We start from the raw sequence: 21,786 nt of genomic DNA, 5'->3' as shown, positions 1-21,786 counted from the left end.
GAACAGCACTCAGTACTTCAAGGTACAAAGTCATTCTCGTTATTCAGTTTGAGGAAACGCTCTCCCTGTATAAATTATGATCCAGGACATCTTGCCATTTCTTTTTCATAAAGCAGATGAGACTTTTGATCTACCACGGGCTCTCACTGGACAGGGGGTGCTCTTCCTGCTTAATTTACTTAATGAAAAATATTCAATTATGTCCGAAGTTTAATTCACTTAATAATGAAAAGTAAATGAGCCCAACCAGCATGTTTGATTTGTCTCGGAAAGAGAGAAACTGCTTTGCAAGAACAAAGTTAAATGAAAGTAAGGGACTCTCCTCACTCTGGAAATTGAATTTCTCCCCCAAGCGCTTCTTGGGTCCTCTATAGAGCACGGGGCTGACACCGGCAAGAGAGCGCACGCCTCCGTGCAGAACAGCTCCCAACTGTCCCCCTGGGCCCCCGACTGTGCGGACGCGTGTTCAAACACACACATGCATGCATCTTTCATCGACCACGAAGCAGGCAGTGAACTTGGGGTGAACCGGGAGGCGGCTGGGAGGCGGGCCTGCGCTCGACCTGCGGCTCACGTACCATTTTTGCAGATGGGGCAGCACTGGTCAGGCTCGTACACGGGATCCACACACTCCGTCTGAGGACACGCCGACACGGTGCACAGCACCTCCCCGTTGGCTTCGCAGCGGCACCGCTCACATGGTGACACCTGAAACACACGCCCACGGTCAGGGTCAGATCTCCCGCCAGCCTCCCCATACACACTCACGTCTTCCCTCCCGCCCGACTTTCCGTGAAGACGCCCAGGTGTTTTAGGAATGTGAAACGGGATCCAGCCTGGTGGTTTGCAAAGGGCAAAGCCAGGGTGCTGGAGCAGAGCGGGTTTCCCCCGGAGGGACCCTTTCCCACAGCGCTGCCGGGTGCCACACCAGAGCTGAGCAGAGAGCAGAAGGGGATGGGACGGGCCAAGGCAAGGAGGTACCTGGCCAGGAGGTGGCTGAAGACGACCCCACGTAACCCTCGCAGCAGCACTAAAGTACCTCTATCGAATTCTCGCCCTGTGTACCGATGAGGAAGCAGACGGGGGACACGCAGCTTGCCAAGGGACCCGACTCCCGAGCTCAGGCAGGCGCTCCCTCTCTCCCCCACCACCTCCAGGGGGCCCTCCCTCCGCCACCCGGTGCCCTGGAGTCTTCTCTGCACTGCACCGGCCCAAATTCTACCTCTCGGATCACTCCAATTAAGCACGATGACATTCCTGGAAAGGCTGCATGCCACCAACTCGATCCTGCCACGGTGACACGCAGGCTGGGATGCGGATGATTTTTTTTTTCCTGGAAATCACCACTAGAGTGATTTTCCATCGGGGTTGACCCAGGACAAAGCAGAAACGGCATATGCAGAACCAACAGCCAGAGGCAGAAGGCGCGACATGGAAATAGAGGCTTAAAAAGATAGTGGGGGGGGGGGGGGGGGTGGTTGTCAGGCTGAGCACCCTAGGCAGGGGGGTCCTGGGCACTCTGCATACCACACCCTGACCAACCAGCACCTGTAAACGAGAGAACGCTCCCTTACAACACTCACGGATGCCTCCTCCTAGCCAACGCCAAAAATAACAACTCAAATCTCTACCAAATACACTGGTAATCTCATGAAGCAAAAGCTCAGTTTGTATTTAAACGTGAAGGTTTTTGTCCAGCTCTAGACCACAGTCAACCTGGCTGCGAGTGAGCGCTGAGGCGTACCTGTGTGAGTGTGAGTGTGTGTGGGTGTGAGTGAGCGGCCCAGGGTAAAATGTTGAGCTGGTGTGCAGGACAGCCTTAGAAGCTGGCGCCAATCTTGCAACAACACAAGGGCGCATTTTCCAGGAGCGCCCTGGGCACCATGAGGCTTTCTTGCTACTGTAACGAACTTTGCTTTTTGTTGCTATTGTCTTTTCTTTCTGCCCGCTACTAATTCCCCCTTCAGCCTGTAGCATCCTTCTGTCAAGGGTGGATTTACTTAGCAAGCAGGATAAGAAAAGGATCGCGAGTTTTAAAAGCAGAGACCTTGAGCTGCAAGAGACACGGTTCATTGTGTGTCCGAGCCTTCAGTGCAAGCACTCGGACCGAAGCCACACAGCACAGACAGGGTGGATTAGATGGTGGGGAGCCAGGCCCCCTGGCCCCAGAAGAGGTAAGGACAGTCCCATCTAGAGGGCAGGCTCGTCCGAAAGGAACAAGAGGGTCAGCAATCATTGGGGTCTGTCCTCAAGAAAGGGGCACAGCCTGGCACCACCCCCATGCAGGCTGCACTGCAGGGCTGCAGGAAAAAGCCCCACTTTGGTTTGGGAATTTGAAAGAAGGGGACCCCAGTCCTCCCAGCTGTCCCCGAGGGGAGCTCCAGGAAAAACCACAAAGGAGCAGGTGTGGGTCACAGACTGCGGACACTAGGGAAGCAGGACTAGAGGCGGCCTCACCCCGCAGCTCCCCACACAAGGGAGCACATCCTGGGCAAGACAGCCCGGAACCTCCTGCTCCTGGCTCTGCAAGCTCACCGTGTCCACGGCACAGAGCGAAGCTCGGACCGTGGATGCCCCCAGCCCGGACTGCTACCTTCTTAAAGGTTCTGCAACTTCATCAAAAGTTCTACTGTGAGCTTTGCTATCACAGAACATTTAGAAATCCTGATTCAACTCTTTGGATATGTGTTCATGTCTCAAAAATATGAGTTGAGGGGCGCCTGGGTGGTTCAGTCGGTTAAGCATCCGACTCTTGGTTTCGGGTCAGGTCATGATCTCAGGGTCCTGGGATCGAGCCCCAGGTAGGGCTCCATGCTCAGCGTTGAGTCTGTTTGGGATTCTCTCTCTCCCCCTGCCCCGCCCCCTGCTTGCTCGCTCTCTCTGTCTCAAAGAAATAAGCCTAAAATAAATATATATATACACATACATATGAGTTGAGGCTCAGAAACAGGATCACCACAAACCAGAATGTCACACTCAGGCCTCACCTCCTACCACCTGCTCTGCCTGTCCTCACCACACCCCACACGGGGCTCCTGTCTCTCACACAGGAGGTTCAGCTCTGCTGAGTCCCACACAGAGCCAGGCGGCCAGGCCCTGCCCATCCCCCGAGATGACACCATGTCCACAGCGGTCCCACCTGGGCAAAGGCCTCCGTACGCTGTTCATAGGGCTCCTGCCTGCTCTGAGTCACAGCTCCCCATCTGATCACGGTTCCCAGGACCCCTGCCCAGGAAAGGGGTGACCTAATAGAACTCTCCAGCCTCCCGTCAGTGGCCAGGTCCCAGGGCATGGGGTGGTCCCAATCCCACCCCTGAGACCTCCTGCTGGGCCCCTCTGCCCGCCTCTGCGTGTCTGGCCCTGATCACTGAGGGTCAGGCTTCACCCAACTCTCCACTGGGAAGCACAGGTGCAGCCGGCCCCTCCCCTCATTAAGCCCATCACCTCATTTCCCACCCACGTGAACTCACTGGCTGGCCCAGGAAGATGCAGCCGCATGAGCTCAGTGTTACTGAGTCACAGAGGAGAGGTGTGACAAGACCCCGCTGGACTCAGGACAGCTGAGATCTCCCTGCTGCCAGTCCTGTCCCACCTCTGCACCCCCGACTCCCACACTAGCGCTGTCGCTGGGTCTGTCCGATCCTCAGGAGAGCACCTTCTGCTCCGGCTCCTCTGTGGGGGAGCCATCGGGGTCCTCCCCGGACTGAGATGGGGGGTAGCTACCCAGAAGACTGGAAGCCTCAGCCCAGGGCCTCGACACAGGGCTCGGGTCAGCAGTCATGGGGCGCACCTGGCATTCCGGGTGCCTGTGACCCTCTTTTTGGCTTATTTCATCACTCACACGTATGGCTGGAGCGCCGCCCCCCCTACGCCCCCCACTGCAGCAGGTGCAGGGAGCTGACTCCAGCAGCAAGGACTCTGGTGGAGGTTTGCCTGCCCCATGAGAGGATTCTGACCCTAGCCACCGGGTCAGAGCAGTCCCAACGCTGCAGAGTCCTCACCCACCAGCAAGGGCACCAGAGGGCCTCCCGCCGTCCCCGGGTTCTTTGTCCCCCGTGGAAGCTAAAAGTGAACATGCCCTGTGCATTACTGAGTCTGCGATCAGCAACATGAACTCGCCAGGTGCATTTCTGCAGTCAGGCAAGGAAATCCTTTCTCTGCTTCCAAAGCTGTTCGGTCCCCAAAAGACATTTTACCAGGGGTAACCTAACTTTGAAACAGTAGCCCCTCTCGTTAGCAAATCACAGCCTACATTCTGTACGGCATGCCTTCTGACAGAAATACCCTTCTCTGCCATCCTCCAGTTACAAACCCAAGGTCTGAATAGATAGAATGTAGACGCATAGCCTAGAAGAACAGCTGGGCATGTGAGGAAAGGTCCCCATTCTCGAGGCACCCACTGTGTGCCAGGAGGATGCAGGACTTGTGTCGGGTAAAGAGAATAGGAACTGGGAGCGAGACTAAAGACAAGCTCCGTGGTATTTGTTCAGTCATCCCTGTCCTGAAACCAGAGAGATGAAGACGACTTCCGCCATGTTTCTGGAAGGGAAGAGCAGAGCATGGGCGGGAGCTGGGCTGGTTAGCAAGAATGGCAGCAGGTCAAGTGCCCTGGGGCTAGCCTCAGATCCAGGGTCCAGGCTGAGGGCGCTGGCCTGGCTTACTCGGCCAAATGATTATCTTCAAGGTGGATCCAAGAAATTTACCCTCAAACCTGAGCATGTTCTCAGTGAAGCGGCCATAAACACAATGCACAGCAGAAGCTCCAGAGAGCTATTAACTTGAGGGTAGCTCACAATTAGACCCTCGTAATGCTCAGTAATTATACACATGTCTATATCGCATGTACGTTGGCTGTAAGGACCATAAAATAAAGATTGCACCTATTCTGAAACAAATAAGCAGGAACAGGAACCATAATTTATAGGTGAGACAATTCTCAAATATGAAATGACGCCTACTCAAATGGATATTGCTTGAGTCGAGTGCCCTATACGTACAAATTAAAGATCTATACGAGAGTGGGACAGAGGTTGAGTGGGACGCTTCTAAACGAGGAGTATATGAGCAAATTTACATTTTATCACCTATATTTTACATTAATGAATTCAGTTGCAATGAGGTGTCGATCTGTAGGAAGCACTGCCTTGTATAATGATTATAATCATTATCACCACGAGAAGGACCAGGCTCTGAAATATTGCAGAAAGCGCGCTGAATAGGGAATCCTGGTCTTGTCTGTGTCCCAAATCTCTTTCCCCTCGGGAGGGCAGAAACTCACTCCATCCTTCTTACAGAGCAGATTCGCTCCCCGTGCACCAGAAGACCTGCCTTCTTTCCTCAAATCCAGCTTAAACACACCCTCCTGTTCTGTGCTGCCTAAAAGGGCCACTGGCTGGGTGAGAGGCAGACAATGCCGTGTGCCACCTGAATCTGGTTGCCTCAGTGGCAACCACTGCCATATGCCAATCTGGAACTTTCTGCCGGGGTTGCTGGAAGAGGGCCATGACACCGGCGTGCCACCAAATGCACTGCGTCCTCGTGGTCAGGGGGCAATTCCAGGCTGGATGCAGATGCTTCCTTAGGAACAGACAACTGGGAGGCAGAACATCCCCGAACAACTGTAACGTTTTCATAGATGGGATTAATTTCCACACAGAGAAGAAAGAGCAGAGGAGCTGAGAGCACAGAACCTTCACAAAGAAAACCATTCACCATCAGATAAAATCTTCTCCCCATTTCGGTTTCCTCCATCGGCAGAGGCATTCCGTTGAGAACCCCCAAACTGTTGGACGCTGCAATGACACGAAGTAAGATTAATATGACAACAAAGAAGGACACTGAGATCTGGACTTCCTTCTACCTACCCCCCACCCCCGCCCGTGCTTCCCTTCCTTCCAAACCCCTTGAATTCTCCCAGGCGCGCTGCCTTAGAGCAGAGACTCTCCGGCACCGAGACCCCTGATCCCAGGCTATGGATGAGCAGCCAACTCGATTCAGGGACAACTCAAAACTAGGGCCAGGTCTCCGTCATGTCTGGGATTGTTACGATTACTGAGCCAGTGCAAATATCCAGGCTCACTAGATCTTGACGGAGTCGAGAAAGAGATGGCCGGAAAGAGCTGAAATGAACTTGCATGGCCCATTATGAAAAACACAAAAAATAAAACTCTCAGCTTTGCTGCAGGAAGAGTGGCTCAGCGCCTCATAAACAGCTGCGCCGGGATCAGACGCCCACACCTGGAGGCGAGGGAACAAAGACGAATCTCTCCCCTGAGAGGGATCGGGATTTAGAGGACACATGTGATCCACAGATGGAAGAGAAGGTTCGGTCGTCAGCGGGACGTGAACGCTAAGGCAGCGACTTTGCAGAAGGGACTGTGTAAACCAACGTTTGGGAACTGAGGAGCTCGATGCATGCCTGAGATCAGAAAGCAGAGCCTCCAGATTCTGAAGGAGTCGAGTCCCGAACTCGGGGGAGGGGCTGAGGCATAAATGAGTGAAAGAGAAACCAACAGAATGGAAGAAACACAGACGCCGACTGAGATGTGCACATAGTAAGAAATTTCACGGCAAAGTTGTGGCTTCTGGTTGGAACAAGAGGAAAGGTAGTTAAGGAAGGTGAGGAGGATGGGACGGCCATAGAGATGGGGAGGGACCTGGAGCGGGGGGACCTCACAGCCAGACAGCCCAGTGGGAATCCTGAGAGCCTGGGGATGGGGCAGCAGCATAGAGCAGAAGGGAAGCCCACAGCCACAGCTCCGGGGGGCAGCACAACACCCCCCTCCTGGCCACACGGGAGCCCCTGCACCTGGCACAGGAGGCCCCCTCTACATGGGACAAGGTGCGCTTCCCAAAGCCAAGAGGCTACGTGAGCTCCCAGCACCACCTTGGGAAGAATAAAAAGAGATGAGAGACATCTTCCAAGGGGAGAAATCCTGCAGTGTTGAGTAATTACCCCAAAATGATGAGATTCCTAAGACCTCAAAGGACCACGCTTTCCATCATCATCAGCTGTGGGGAGTCACAGCACAGAAGGACTCCTTCGAAAGCTAAGGTGCAGTACTTCGGTGTTTGCACATGTGAGTCGTGTTTACACATCCTGACCCTGTTACGGAATTAATCTGATGATGGTGAATTAATGACTTAAGCTGCAAATTGCCAGAGGCACCAAGCAAAAAGGCCGGTCACTAACAGCGGTCTTTGCGGGGGATGACAAGCAGCTTCTCCAGAAGTCACTGTCACATTTCAGTCACCAGATGGCGGAAGCGTCCTTTCCAGCGGCTGAGCCTGTTTCCAAAGTGCCCAGTGTCACACTTGTTAGCAAGATGCACTTAGAGGGAAATCACAGAGTCCGCTTCTATGTAAATTACCAGGTCTTACTAGCTTCCGATCGCCTGGAGCTGTGTTATTTGGGAGCTGGAGAAAAATGCAGGAGCGCTGCCTTTCAACTGTGCTTTTTTAAATTTTTTTCCTGGCTCGAAACACACCCACAAGTCTGGTGCATTGTCAAGAACTACACAGCAAGTCCCAGCAGCAGCCTGAACGCAGGGTCCGGTTGGACCACCTGGCCACTCATGTATGAGTGTCATGAATGCACTGAATTCACCCCACTGCCCCTCACCGGCCTCGCCCGACTCCCTGCAAGACGCTGGGACCGGGACAGTGCTGTCGCCTCGAACTAAATCTTTCCCCCAGGCTACCTCAGGTTCCTTACCTGGAACTGTCTTATTCAACCAGCCCAGGCACCCCAAAGCTCCGTCTCCACACGGGGCAGCAGTAGGGTACAGTGGGGACACGGAGGCACCTGCTGGACCTCGTCCTCCAGGCTCCCTCGGCCAGTCAGGCCAGCACGGACGGCTCCGGACCCCTGCATGCCCCTCTGCCCTCCCTTCTGCACCCCGAAGTGAATTGGGCTTGATCTTCAGCCCCCTTCCAGCCTCCAGCACAAGCCAGTTGCCACGCAGCGCCCTTCGAGAAAGATTATTTTTTTGTTCTCTTTGTCTTTCCACTCTCTGTCAGAGAGCGGATTTGCACACAAAGGGACTTAATTAAGAACTGTCCCCAGAAGCTGTCAGCCTTCCAGTCTTGGGAAGAAAGCCACCCCACCTACCGCCCAGCAGATCAACAGTACAACAGTCTGACAACCCAAAGCCACATGAAGGAATGACTTTTCCTTCTTTATGGCTTAGCTTGTGGCAAGACCGTCTGTCTAAGAATGCCTTTCAAATCCTCTTGTGATGAATTCCCTCAGATTAATACAGAGCATGTGGGATCTCACCTAAGAGAGGGGGGAAAATGCTGGCAGTGTTTACATGGCGTCTTCCACTCCGAGGCCAACAGTTGAGTGGCTAAGACAAAAATGAGGAAGATTATTTCTTCTGGGCTAAAGATCCAGACCTGGTGAACATTCTGGAATGCCCTGATTACATGGTCAGATGCAGCCAAAAGTATGCCAGCCTCTGTTATGGACTGCATGTTTGTGTCCCCTCAAAATTCATTGGTTAGAGCCTTAACCCCCAATGGGATGATATGAGGAGGAGGGGATGTTAGGAGCTGAGGTCAAGAGGCTGGGGCCCCAAGGTGGGGATCAGTGCCCTTCGAAGGAAAGGAAGAGCCTGGCGATCACTCTGGGTTTTCTCTCCACCGTGGGAGGACACAGGGTGGAGGCGGCCATCTTCGAGCTTCAACAGAACCAGACCCCGCTCCCAGCCCCCACAATGGTGAGACGTGCTCTCAGTTTCTGTGGTGGAGGCAGACACGTGCTCACGGTGGGCCAACCCGCGGCCCTCTGCACACAGAGCAGGGCATGGAGAGAGGAGGCACCATGACCACAGGCAACAGGAACCACACAGGGCCTCTGTCTGCCCACCCCGGGAGCAGGTGACGTTGAGATTTTTGGTGGAGCTACTTTAATAGAGGATCTGCTCATTCACAGATTCCTAAACTAAGCTCTTAATAGAAGGGACACATTCCCAATGGGGCTCTACCACCTACCTGGGGGCAGAGCGGGTTGATAATGTCCCTGTAAAAAATGTCATTAAAGCCAAACTTCTCTGGTTTTAAAAATGGGAAGATCGAAAGCCTCTTGTTTTAGAATTAGAGTAAAGGGTGAAAGATAAGTAATCCCTGTGGGAAAGAAACAGAGAGCTTGGTCCTCCCTTAATATATAAATGACTAAAATTAAATGCCTTCCAAAGAGTAGGCTTTTAAAAGGTGGGCATGAGGGACGCCTGGGTGGCTCAGTCGTTGAGTGTCTGCCTTCGGCTCAGGTCATGATCCAGGGTCCTGGGATCGAGCCCCGCATCAGGCTCCCTGCTCAGTGGGGAGCCTGCTTCTCCCTCTCCCTCTACTGTTCCCCCTGCTCGTGCTCTCTCGCTCTCTCTGTCAAATAAATAAATAAAATCGTTAAAAAAATAAAATAAAATAAAATCTTTAAAAAATAATAAAATAAAAGGTGGGCATGACATGGGATCGGGTCTCTCAAGGATCATAAATTCCATTTTTTCAGGGGCCTGTCAGGTAAGGAAACAAGGTGGTGAACGAGTGCACAATAGGGAGTGGTGGGGACTGTGACAAACTTGAAAAAAACAACACACTGAAACCAAAGGGCACACCTCGTCCCAACACACACACACACACACACACACACACACACACACACACACCCGAGAAGAAAACTAAACCGCGCTGCTCATTTCGGCATTCCTCGTTTGAGACGACAGTAATAATGCTCATCTTCAGCAGGAAGGAATGAAGACGACCAAAGGAGCGTGTCCACTTCTTCTGCCCAAAGTTGGCCAGGCTCCAGGAACAGGGCTCACACTCCCCAACTATCAGGTGGCCACACAGACACCCGTCTGGACAGCATCCGAGGTCAGAGTCTGGCTGCCTTGAAACTCCGTTCAGCCTGTGTCAGCTGCCAATTACCCGGAAGGTGCTGGACCACGGCCTGAGCCCAGGCCGGCAGGCACTGCCGGCTCACACCGTTGGCCCCGCATTCTTCCTGAAGCTGAGCCTCTTCCAGAGGATCCTGGAATTACAACAGGACACTGCCAGCCGTGTCTCCAGTTAATGAAGTCCCTTTCCGTGGGTTTTCGGCTTGGGTGGAGAAGACACTGCAGGGCTCTCTCCCAAGAAGAGCTCTCTTGGGGCTCAGGCCCAGGCAGTGTGGTGCCAGAGAGCGGACCATGAAGTTGTGCCAGGTGCCCCCTTGCTGTCACCGGGAGCAAGATGAGCTTTCTTCCTTGGCGTCCTGGAGGGTGTGGGGACCAGAGGGGAACTCTGCCATCAGTGGGAGTTGACCTGAGCCGAGAGGCTGACATCAGACCACAGCTCGTCCCTCAGGCTGCCTGCTTCCCCTGCTCGCACAGGCCCAAGGAAAGGCAGTGGCCTTGTCAGATTTCCTTCTCTTCCAAGCTACGCACCCCTGACGTGTCTGCGTGTGTGACATGGCAAGGCCACCAGTGGGTCGAGGCACAGGTGTGCAGGGCAGACGTGCCCTACAAGACAAGGGACCGCTGCATCCTGGCCACCTGGGGACTCCCTGCACTGTGGCTGCGGGGACAGAGATGCCACCCTAACAGCCTGTCCGCCGGCCGAGGGCTCTGTGTCCCTGTTCAAGAGTGTGACCAGGAACACAGATATTGCTTCTGACACCTTAACAGGAATTAATGAATGAGTCACAGCTTGCTGGAAACTAAGTTTGTGTTTTATCTGCTTTAAGCCTCTACAGAGATACTGAGATACCTTTTCCAAAGTCCCATGAGATTTGGAAGTAAAACAGAAGTCAGAAATTGTTTTTAAAGCTGAACGAGGGCAATACGTTAGTGTGGCCTGCCAACCTATGGGGACAGCAAAAGGACCATACAGAAGGACCGGTCCCTCTGGTAGATTTTGGTAGAGACGATACTATTTACTTCTGAGCTACCTCGTGGACCACAGGTACCGAGAGCGGTACCAAGAGCCAAGCAAGAGGGGCGCATCACCTTGAAGTGATCTGAATGTGACCACAGGAAGGGCAAGAGCACACCTCCACAGGTGATGGGAGCTTGGCGGCGTCCGTGACCAGCAGCCCTGGAAAGCAGGAGGGGCCTTTGGAACTGCTCACCTATGGCATGACTTGGCCTAAAGCTGAGCTAGCTGGGCCCCCCACAATGACTTTTCTCCAAGAACATTTGCGTTGTATCTAGTGGCATTTCTTGCGTGTTCAAGGATAAAGTTCCCAACTCAAAATTCAGCCTGGAGACCACCCCCCTCCTTAGGTAGTCTACAGATGGGGTGTTCAGCCCCAGCTCTCCTGACAATGGTTGTCAGGGGCTGCTCTCCATCCTGATGGTAGGACTTGGGCAGCATGTCCGGATGTCAATGGCCTCCCACCCCACCCCAGTTATGACCCAAAAATGTCCTCACACATTGCAAACATCCCCTCAACATGAATGACCCCCAGTGGAGAACCACTGGTCTACACTTCAATGAGCAGTGAGTTTTCTTCCATTCCTTCTTGACTCTGTGGCTTAGCTTTCAGGGTCACGTTCCTCCTTGCTGAATTTCATTCTTTAGATGGCATTTTGAAGTTCTCTCAGTAACAGTTTGTTGGATGGCATGCTCTATTTTTGTTTAAAAATATATTCTTTAAGAGGCTATTGGGTGGCTCAGTTGGTTAAGCATCCGACTCCTGATTTTGGCTCAGGTCATGATCTCAGGATGTGAGATCGAGGCCCAGGTCAGGCTCCCCATTCAGGGCTGAGTCTGCTTGAGATTCTCTCTCTCCCTCGGTCCCTCCCCAACTCACTCTCTAAATAAATAAGTAAATAAATACAATCTTAAAAAAAATAAAAATATTGGACGCCTGGGTGGCTCAGTTGATAGCGTCTGCCTTCGGCTCCAGTCATGATCCCCGGGTCCTGCGTTCGAGTCCCACGTCGGGTTCCCTGCCCGGCAGGAAGCCTGCTTCTCCCACTCCCCCTGCTTGCATTCCCTCTCTCACAGTCTCCCTCTCTCTGTCGAAAAATAAAAATAAAAAAATCTAAATAAATAAATAAATAAAAACAAAAAATAAATAAAAATATCTTCATTCATGCTCCTTCCTGAAGGATAGTTTTGCTGGATACATAAATTGGATTAACTCTTCTTTTCTCTTTGCTCTTTAAAGATGTTCTCCTACTGTTTGGGGTTTTCCACTGTTGAGAAGAAGTCAGCCGTACTCATAGTTACTATTATTTTGCAGGCCAAGTCTTTTCTTGCTGGTTGCTCTGAAAATCTCTTGCACTGGGTGCTCTGCAATCTCACTATGATATGGCTAGGGGGTTGGATGTCTTTTTATCTTTCTTTAGATTTATGGGGATTCCTGAATCGGAAAATAACTGTGTTTCAAGTAGATCATCTGGGACACTAACCCCTCATTTCTCCCATATTCCCTACTACCCCTTCCAGAATTCTGATCTGATCCATATTAAATCTTCTCTCCCTGTCCTCCACGAATCAAAACATCTCCTTCTTATGATCCATCTGTGCATCTGTGTTTCACTCTGGGTGGCTTCTTCAAATCTATCTCCTGGTTCACTGAATTGTCCCATAAACTGTCTGACATGCTGTTGAACCTCCCACTGAATATTAATTCAAACTATTATATCATTCCTTTATGCAAGTTCTACCTGACTCTCTTCAAAGCTGACTAGTATTTGGAATATGCTTGTTTTGTTTACCCATACGGTTTATTTCAACATATATATTTTTGCATATTAAGTAGTTCCGTTTGTATCCCAACATCTGCATCTTACTGGACTATGTTGGTCTTGGCGGACCCTTGTTGATGACACACGCCTACTAGTGTGTGGTTTTCATTCTGCTGTCACATTCCTTTGGAACACTACTTGTGGGGATTCCTTGCAGCCTGGGTGGAGTGTGCATTCCTCCTGGGAGCATTTGCTTCTCTCAGGTACCTGTGGCCCCTTTAAACAAAAATATCCCACCTGGATTTTTTGGACCACTCAGGGAAGCATGAATATGGGCTTCATGCTCGTAAGAGAGTGCGTGCACTAGAGACAGCAAATATTCACAGCAAACCTGTCAGCTCAACCCAGCCCTGAGGCCCATCTGGGGCACTGTCTGCACTGCCCCCTTGCAGTACATGCTCTTCGGGGGAGCACAGCCTTATGAGACACATCCTGATCTGATGCTCTCCCCTTGGAGCCCTGGGCCTGTCATGTGCCCCAGCCTGGCTGCGAGGACCCAAGGCCTGGGTCCCAGGCATCAGGGGATGCTCTCCGATGGCCACCACTGCAAGGCTGACTTTCCTGTCTAGATTCTATCTCTGAGGATTAATTTCTCTTACTTTTTTTTTTTTTTTTTTTTTTTGCCATTTCAGCTGTGCTTTTAAGAAAATGTGTTTTATATGATATCTGGGATTTCATGAGTTTGGTAAGTGATAGATTCTCAGGCTATCATTCTTCTATATTCCCAGGCAAGCAAGTGGTGGTCTCATCGTGTTTAAAGCAAAATCATTTCTGGAATGCTCAGAGCCACATGGCATCTTAATTTTCCACCCCTATGCTTTTCTACAGGCCTAGGGCTTCTGAGAGAACTTGCAGGGCCATGGGCAGATGCCTGACATCATCCTTTTCTACAGATTCGAAAGGCACTCCATGTCCTGGCCGCACCCCAGTGCCCGACAGAAATAGAATGAGAAGTGAAATCCAGCTGGCAGGATCTCAGGCTTGGAACAGAAGCAGCAAAAAAAGGATTTCCAGCTATGTGGTCAGAACCATACCACGAAGGATGGCTATAGGGTATGTAGGCTGGGGTGGAAAACCGTATCCTCTACCCAAACTCACAACTGTTCTGTTTGTGACACACTCTTATCTCTTCCCCGGAAACCTGCCCCAGGATTGCTCGGTCACTTAAAAACAAACCATCAGCCACAGAGTCTAGATGGGCCGTTTCCACCTGCGTACCCTGCAGAGCCCCATGATGCTCCTCACAGCCCATCACACACTCCTGGGTCACTGCCTGTTTACTGGATGCACTCCAAAGCTTGTCATTATGTCTCCAGCATCTTGTCCAGTGCTTGGCAAATATTTGTCCAAAACAATTTTTTCTGAATTAAAAAAAGCAAGACTAGATTTTTGCTGGGATTTATCAGATTCGGAGATGCCATCCACTGAGGAAATATGTACGGGCAAGCCCCAAAGAGCCCCTCCCCGATGATGAGTCTCTGCAGGAAGTCTGCCCAGGGACCAAACACCCGGCTAGGAGATAGTCATCTCCCACAAGATGCACACTCAACAGGACCCCCCTAGAAACCACACTAACCTAGCTGCAGGCTTTTTTGGTTTTTGTTTTTTCATTTGTTCAGAGATTCTTAGGTTCAAAGTGCTTTCACATGTATTTCACTGACTTTTCATAAACGGAGAGATAATCAGGATACTCTCCACTCTGGTCCACTGGAAAACAAGGAGGTCCAAGATTTGCCAAGGGACTCATGAATGCAACAGGAAAACGGCCCACCCAGACATCTTTAGACGGTAAGTACTCTGACCTCGAAGTTCTAGAAGATGCTGACTCAAACTGAAGAGGCGGGACATGACAGCACAGGATCTGGGCTCCTAAAGTGACATCTCTCTCCATGTGGCTGTAGGACCATGGATAAATCGTGCCAAGTGGGGATGTGGTCAGCTGGAGAGAAAATGCCCTTCGAAAGGAGCCACCCAGCACAGCTCTGGCAGATGACTGCCATTTGGAATCATTCCATTTTGACAGCAAATTGGCAATCTGGGTATATAGATGAACGTCTCATTTGTTAAATATCTGTACTAGTCAAACAAATGTCTTACGTGTGGTGAGCCAAGCAGAACACCTCCTTGGGCTGGAGTTGGCTTTGGGACACCAGTCTGCTTGCTCCGGGCCTGATAAGGTCTGGGGTCTTGTCCACGTCTGGAGATCTACTGTTCTGTCCGCTGCCCCTTGCCCTCAGGGAGCTCCAGGAACTCAATGTTTCTGTTCTCATTCCAACTCAAGATGTCATACTTTGAAGGACACAGACCTTTATTTTGTCCTAGATGGCCTGAGTCAAATGTAGGATGAATCCACATAAATAAACACTTGGCCAAGTTGATCCAGCATTTAGTGGACGCAAATGTGGGGCAGGTGCTCTAAACCTGTAGGAGCTTTCCCTTCTTCATGTATCTAGAATTCTCTCGGTCACACACAGGATACCACTACATCACCATTTGTCACGGACGTAAGGTGGTGCAGCTGGAAGCACAAAATCATCAGCGTGCCACAGTCTAGGACTCAGATCTTGGTTCCACCACGTACTACACCCATGACTTTGATCAAGTTATTTAACTGGGTTGAATCCTAAAGGTCAACATCTGACCACGTCTAAAAGTTCCCAAGAAAGCATATGGACTTCCCCCTTTTAAAAAACTGTTACTGTTTAGGGGCGCGTGGGTGGCTCAGTCGGTTAAGTGTCTGCCTCTGGCTCAGGTCATGATCTCAGGGTCCTGGGATCGAGCCCCACATCAGGCTCCCCGCTCAGTGGGGAGTCTGCTTCTCCCTCTCCCTCTGCCCCTCCTCCTACCCCGCTCATGTGTGTGCACGCTCTCTCTCTCTCAAATAAATAAATAAAAATCTTTTTAAAAAGCAAATACATTAAAAAAAAAAACTGTTACTGTTTAAATGGTTTTGGACAGAAAGGCAGAAACTGAGAAGTCCAGAATTTAGAAAATCTGACTCAGAACCAAAACAAACTCAGAAGTAGCAACTTCTGAGCACGAGCATCAGGCTGACTTATGAACGTTAGCTTTACACAGCTAGACTCAGTTTTCTTTGCAAAGGTAAATAATAATAATAGTGTTGTTTTATGCTAAGTGACATCAGCCAAAAGAACATAAATACCATGGAACTGAAAAATATGATGAATGTGTCCTTCTCTCTGCTGGCACCTTTTGGTAACTACAATAGAGATCTACTTAGAGCTTTTGATTCCAAATTTCATGGAAGAATTGTTTTTATTACTAAGCTTCTGGAAATGAGACTCGGCAGCAGGGTTAATCACGGGTCAGACACTGACGCCCTGGGAGAGCCTGGGTTCACCTGTGGATCTCCGTCCAACTGCTTCTGGTTCCACAGTCCTCACACTTTGAAAGACAGTCGAGCGAGCAGAACGTATTAATAATCCAGTTTCCCTTTTTCCTCAAAGACCGACACCATCGCCAGTCAGAGCCCCTGGTCACTACGAGAGCCACGCGGACAGACTGAACTGGTATCACACCAGCCAAAAGAGTCGTATAAATTGATTGGGTTCAATAAAATGCGGAAACAAGCTTGCAGACCCCACTCCTAGCTTCATGGTCCCCCAGGGGATCGGGAGGCCCCCACGAGGGGAACGACTTCTTTTGCTGCTCAAATTGTAAATTCCAAATTTGGGTTGCTGCTGGCCTGCCTGGTAGCCATCAGGGGCGAATCTGAAACTGCTCCGCAGAGCCCCTGAGAGCCGCCCGTTGGTTATATGCGATGCACAGCTCCAATCAGCAAACATAGTACAATAGTGCTTAACGCGGCGCTCAGAATGGAAAACACACAGCATCAGAGTGGTTTGGGTGGGCTGCCTCACTCTGCTTCTCAGGCATGGAGTTTATCACCAATCACTCTGGGCCTTCTTTGTAAATTCTTTCTTCAATCATACTTGCTGATGAAGCCTCCCCCCCCCCCCCATTTCTTGTATCTCCTTGGGCTCATGCATATGGGGGCAACCCCGGCCCTTTACACCTGTTAGAGCTACGTTACAGCCTGGATTGTGTCCTCCCTCCCAAATCCACATGTTCGAGTGCTACCCCCCAGTTCCTCTCAATGTGACTAATTTGAGACAGGGTCTTAACCGAGAAAATTAAGTTAAAATGAGGTCGTACAGGTGGGCCCCAATCTGATATGAAGAGGACACATGCGTCCTTATAAGAAGAGGAGATCAGACACAGACATGAAGAGGAAGGACCTGGTGAGGACACGGGGAGAAGGTGGCCGTCTGCACATGGAGGAGAGGGGCCCCAGAAGGAATCAGCCCTGCTCACACCTTGATCTCGGACTTGCAGCCTGGAGGACTGTGAATCAATAAATCTGTATTGTTTAAGCCGCCTGGTCTGTTACTTTGTTATGCCAACCCTAGTGAATGAGAATAGACCCTAGGAAGCAGACAGCACACGAAAATACCAGTCAGGTATAAAAAATATAAAACCGACAGACAAGTTTCCTTATTCAAAGTTGGATACCTGCTGGTCTAATGTGATGAACAGGATGCTTGGTATAATCTGAGAGGCAGTGGAGAAAATTCTACCAGTAACTATGGTTTTATTTGCATATACAAATTAAGTTGCAAATATCCCCAGAAAAATGCGGATAGGATTCTATTACTAGCAGCCTCATGGGATCCCGTGGAAGCAGTGAGGTCTTCCGCTGACATCTGGCTGAGATCAACCAGGCCGTGAGGAACGGGGGCTGTCATGGGTTTGGGAGCTCGGGGGGAACGGAAAAGACGGAACTGACTGTGAAAACTGGGCAGGGAGCCACGTGTCCAAGAAAGAGAAGCACTGGACGATGGGGAGAGGCTGAGCCCTCCCTGGGGCCAAACGCACATCCCAGGCACGGGGCAGGATCTGCAGTTCTGCCTGCTTCTCAGATGCCCACAGTGAGCACCCAGCCTCCAGCGGGAGCTTCCCCTCTCTCAGGAGGCAGAGAGCAGATGGTTTAAGTGTCTGTGTGCCTCCCAAGGAAGGAGGCCGAGAGCCGGCCTCCTTGTCACCTCCCTCCTTGCTATGGTAAACAGCATCCCAAGCAGGACCCTACTGGACCACAGCCTCCATATCAATTACATCTGCTTCACAGAAGAGCAAAGCGCTTCAGACAGCAAATGCTTTCCTCTTCCATTCTCCATGCGCTGTGCTATGCAAACCACAGACTCGGTGGCTCTCTCCCGGAAGCCCAGAATAGTCTGAGCAGGCAGGTGAACACTGGTTGTGCCCTGGCGCTCAGCATCAGGATTCTGCATGACTGCAACCCACAGAACCGCCCTCCCACCGGCCCCAGGCTCCCCGCCGACCGTACGCCTGCCCTTCTAGGTCATCCTTCTGACACCCCCAACAGAGTGCTGCATCCTTCCTCGGACAGAGAAGGAAACAAAACCACGGACATGAAATGACATGCACAAAGCCACACTGACTTAGGGAAATGCCTAGAATTTTCCTGACGGTAAGAGAAACGAAGGAGCAGGGTATGTACGACGTACGGCACTGAAATCATTACGAAGCTGTACATATCACGGGAGCAAGCACATAATCAAACATTTGTAGCAGCTGGGCAACATTCATGCACGTGTACATCTTAGCAGCCCGTCAGGATTGGATGAAAGTTAAAAATGAAGTGTCACTTGAAGATGGAAGATGCACTTAATACTCCAAAAATAGGTTCACTGCTATCTTAATTCTTCCCAGGATGATAATCCTTCCAATCTCCCGTTTGTTGCTCTAACATCTGCCGTCTCCAGAGCCTGAAACACAGTCTACTTACTGACCACCAGTTTCTGAAAACAGGAATCAGATAACAGTTCCCCCATCCCTGCACACAAAGACAGTTTCTTGGCAGCCCGCACTTGGCGGTGAGTTACGAAAAGAGAAGTTTGAATTCTCCCTTCTCTCTGCCATCTCAGGTCAATGAATGGCCACCTGGTGATGTGTTCTGGCTTTTTAGATCAAAACTGCAATAATGCCTCAGCCGACTTCACCAGACTCTTTTAAGAAATGACTATAAAACTACATACAGTGTGAACCATAAACGTGCTTAGTTAAAAACTAACGGCTTGCATTTGTTCTCGCAACTCCTAGATTTTCTTACAAGCCCAGAACTCAAGAGATTTAGTTTGTTGGGCCCATGCCTACAGCCCTGCCCCAGGCCAACAGGGAAGGTCCTGCCTCTGGGTTTTGCCAGGACCTTTGCCTCCACACTGAAACATCTGGAGAGGCAGATGTTTCCCACTCGCCAGAGAGCATTTTGAGGACAGGGTTCCTACCTCACTCAGGGTATATGGTCAGGGCTTGGTTCATATGAGTTTCATACGAGTTTCTCAACAAATTTGTCTTTCTTTCTCCAAAGGGCCGGAGTGAACAACTGTGCTAACCAGGTGGGCCTGGAGATGCACTCAGGGCATCAGGTTGGGAGAGCTGCAACAAGACTTAGCTGGCCCCTTAGCTTGCAGATGAGGAAAAAGGGGACAGGCGCTTTGTGGCTATCATGCAGCAGATTACTGGCAAGGCTAGGATGGACACCCATGTTCCCTGACTCTAAATCCAGCATTGTTTCTATACTTTGTACCTTATCTCCAGATCCGTCCTTCCCGGCTTTCTAGTTCTACAACCCTGGGGACTTATTCCTGAAATTCATTCAGTGCCCTCACATCCTGAGCATCTCCTGAATGTGCAGATCTCAGAGGCTGGGTTCTGGGGGACTCCTGCCTTCTCTGCTCAGCTTGGGGTGGGGGAGCTACAGGCCCCAGGATGCCCCCTTCTGCCCAGGAAACCTCCCATGTGCCAAAGCAAGGCCATGTCCAGCAGGCCATGGGTTGAGCCTCCCTTGGGGGGGGGGGCGTCCAGATGGAAGGCTGTGCATTTCTGTCCATGCCACCAGTGAGAGGCCAGGCTGTCAGAGCTCCCCAAGGGGCCAGCACATGCACAGGCCAGTATCTCCATCCAAACCTGTGCCCCAGTGGGGCTGGGCTTTTGTTTCACATAGAATGTATGGGGAAAGCGGGCACTGGGGAGTACAACTCGCTTGGCCTGGCACAGGAGTCTGCTTAACAGCTACCTTGCCTTCACCACGTTATTTAAAGATTCTGTGCCTCAGTTTCCTCTTCTCCATCAACTGGAGATCATAAGTAATAATCTCTCTCATGGCATGGTACGAGGTTTAACTAAGGTAATGCACGTGGAAAATGCAGCCTCAAGCCTGCCACAAGGTAGGCATTCGGGGGATGGCCAGCGCTATTAATATCCTTACTAGTCCTCACCTAAAACAAAGCAATTTTTACCCGTAAACTAGGCTTCTTGTTCTTGCCCTCCACTATGTGTGTTGGCAGCCAATGAGGAAGCATTTTCTTTGCCTTTTCATTTTTTAGAACATCTGCATGATACCCCACCACGTAATCTAGGGACATGGCTTATTTATATGACTAGTCTTCCTTAATTAGCCATTAGCTGAAGGATATATCCCAAATGGCACGGCAAATTACCCTGTGTTTGAAAACAGGTTGAGCATTTCAGCGGCAACACTTTTAAATTAGGAGCAGTGGATTAACATTAACGGTACAGCCAATAAGTGCTCGGGCTGTCCCTTCCGGGGCCTCGGGCCTCACCCTCTCCCTACCCTTTTAAGGCGAAGACCAGAAGATCGAAGGAATGAATGTGGATCGGCCACATTGCTTTAGAGATTACCTCCGCACTGACAGGGAGATCGTGCTGAGGGGACGCGAGCACAGCGCTGTCCGCCTCTGAGAACCAGAACGCGCCTCTTCTCCAAAGTAGGGGCGCATAGTGCACAGAGGTTTCACCCCGCGGTGGGAGGTGCAAAGTAGCCCGGCGGGCGCTGGCCTCTTACCACGAACTCCTCCAGAGTCTGGTAGGTCTTGCCCCGGAACTCGCAGTAGTTCTTCCTCTCCTTGCACTGCGGGCAGCACTGGCTCGTGTCGACGTGGATGCAGCGCGGGTGGAGCCGCGGGCACTCGGGCTGCGCGCACAGCGGCCCCTCCTCGGTGCACAGGCACGGGCAGGCCGAGGGGCCCGGCGCGAACTTCTCCCCGATGGCATACACGAAGCCGCTCTCGTCCACGCAGCCCTTGCCGCGGTAGTCCGGGTACGCGTACTCCTCGGGCGGCTCGGGCGTGGGCGCGAGGTCCGGGCCGGTCGCGTCCTGGGCGGCGGCCGGGGGCTCCCCCTGCGGGGTGTCCCCGCGGGGCCGGCCCTGCAGGTCCCCGGCCTTGGCGCCCCCGCCCTGGGCGGCCCAGGCCTGCTTCTGCTTGCTCCACGCCTCCCGGCCGGCGAGCCCCCGGCCGCCCTTGCTCTTCCAGTCCCGGCCGCTGCCGCCCTCGTCCCTCGCGGGGCGCCCGAGCTCGCTCACCCGCCCCGGGCCGTCCCGAGACGCGTGCTCGCGCTTCTCCTGGCCCGGCTGCTCCGGCGCCTGGGCCAGCTTCTCCAGCGGGATGCTCGGACTGCACAGAGCCACCATCAGGCAGCAGGTGACCAGGAGGGAACTGGACAGCGCGCCAACTGCCATCGCAGTGGAGCTGGGCATCCCCTACCACGTCCCGGCGGGCGGGCGGGCGGGGAGCGCGGCCGAGGGGCAAGTCGCATTCACAGCCCGGGGGCGCGCCGCCGCCAGCCGGGAGCCGCCGTCCCTGCGGAGAGAACAGCAGCACAGCTGAGCCCCGCGGCCCGCGCGCGCCCGGCCCCCACCCGGCCCCGCGCCGCCCGGCCCCGGCAGCGCTCTAGATTAACGAGCCGCACGACGCGGGCGGGGGCAGCATGCCTAGCGCCGGTGCCCAGCCGGCTTCTGAGCCCTCACAGATGGTGGAGACGGACGTGGAAGCGAAGTCCGGGAGAAACACTGGCCGGCCGCGTTTCTCCCGCGGCCGCGATTAGCGGTGGGGACGGCCCTGGGCGGGTGGCGGAGCCGGAGCTGCGGGAATGCAGCGAGCCGGGCCCGCGCCTCCGTGCTAAACTCGGATAGAGCCACATAATCCGGGAG

At 52.2% G+C, this 21,786-nt stretch overlaps 1 protein-coding gene across 1 annotated transcript; it reads right to left on the bottom strand.

Moving 5' to 3' along the window:
• Nucleotides 1-570: 570 nt before the first annotated feature.
• On the bottom strand, nt 571-21,333 carry VWC2 (von Willebrand factor C domain containing 2). Its single transcript, XM_021703742.2, has 2 exons — nt 20,641-21,333; nt 571-708 (listed from the first exon to the last, which is right to left on the bottom strand). The coding sequence occupies exons 1-2, from the start codon at nt 21,331-21,333 to the stop codon at nt 571-573; spliced, it is 831 nt and encodes a 276-aa protein (XP_021559417.2).
• Between the last annotated feature and the right edge of the window lie 453 nt (nt 21,334-21,786).

The sequence above is a fragment of the Neomonachus schauinslandi genome, chromosome 12 (assembly GCF_002201575.2).
Source record: "Neomonachus schauinslandi chromosome 12, ASM220157v2, whole genome shotgun sequence".
Taxonomy (NCBI): domain Eukaryota; kingdom Metazoa; phylum Chordata; class Mammalia; order Carnivora; family Phocidae; genus Neomonachus; species Neomonachus schauinslandi.
The sequence above is the reverse complement of the archived record's forward strand: the minus strand, read 5'-3'. Positions and strand labels throughout refer to the sequence as shown.

Excerpts from the sequence above, each read along its gene's own strand:
- VWC2 (XM_021703742.2), bottom strand. The coding sequence starts at position 21,333 with ATGCCCAGCTCCACTGCGATGGCAGTTGGCGCGCTGTCCAGTTCCCTC. Across the intron at positions 709-20,640 it reads AGACTCTGGAGGAGTTCGTG|GTGTCACCATGTGAGCGGTG; the intron begins GTAAGAGGCCAG and ends CGTGTGTTTCAG.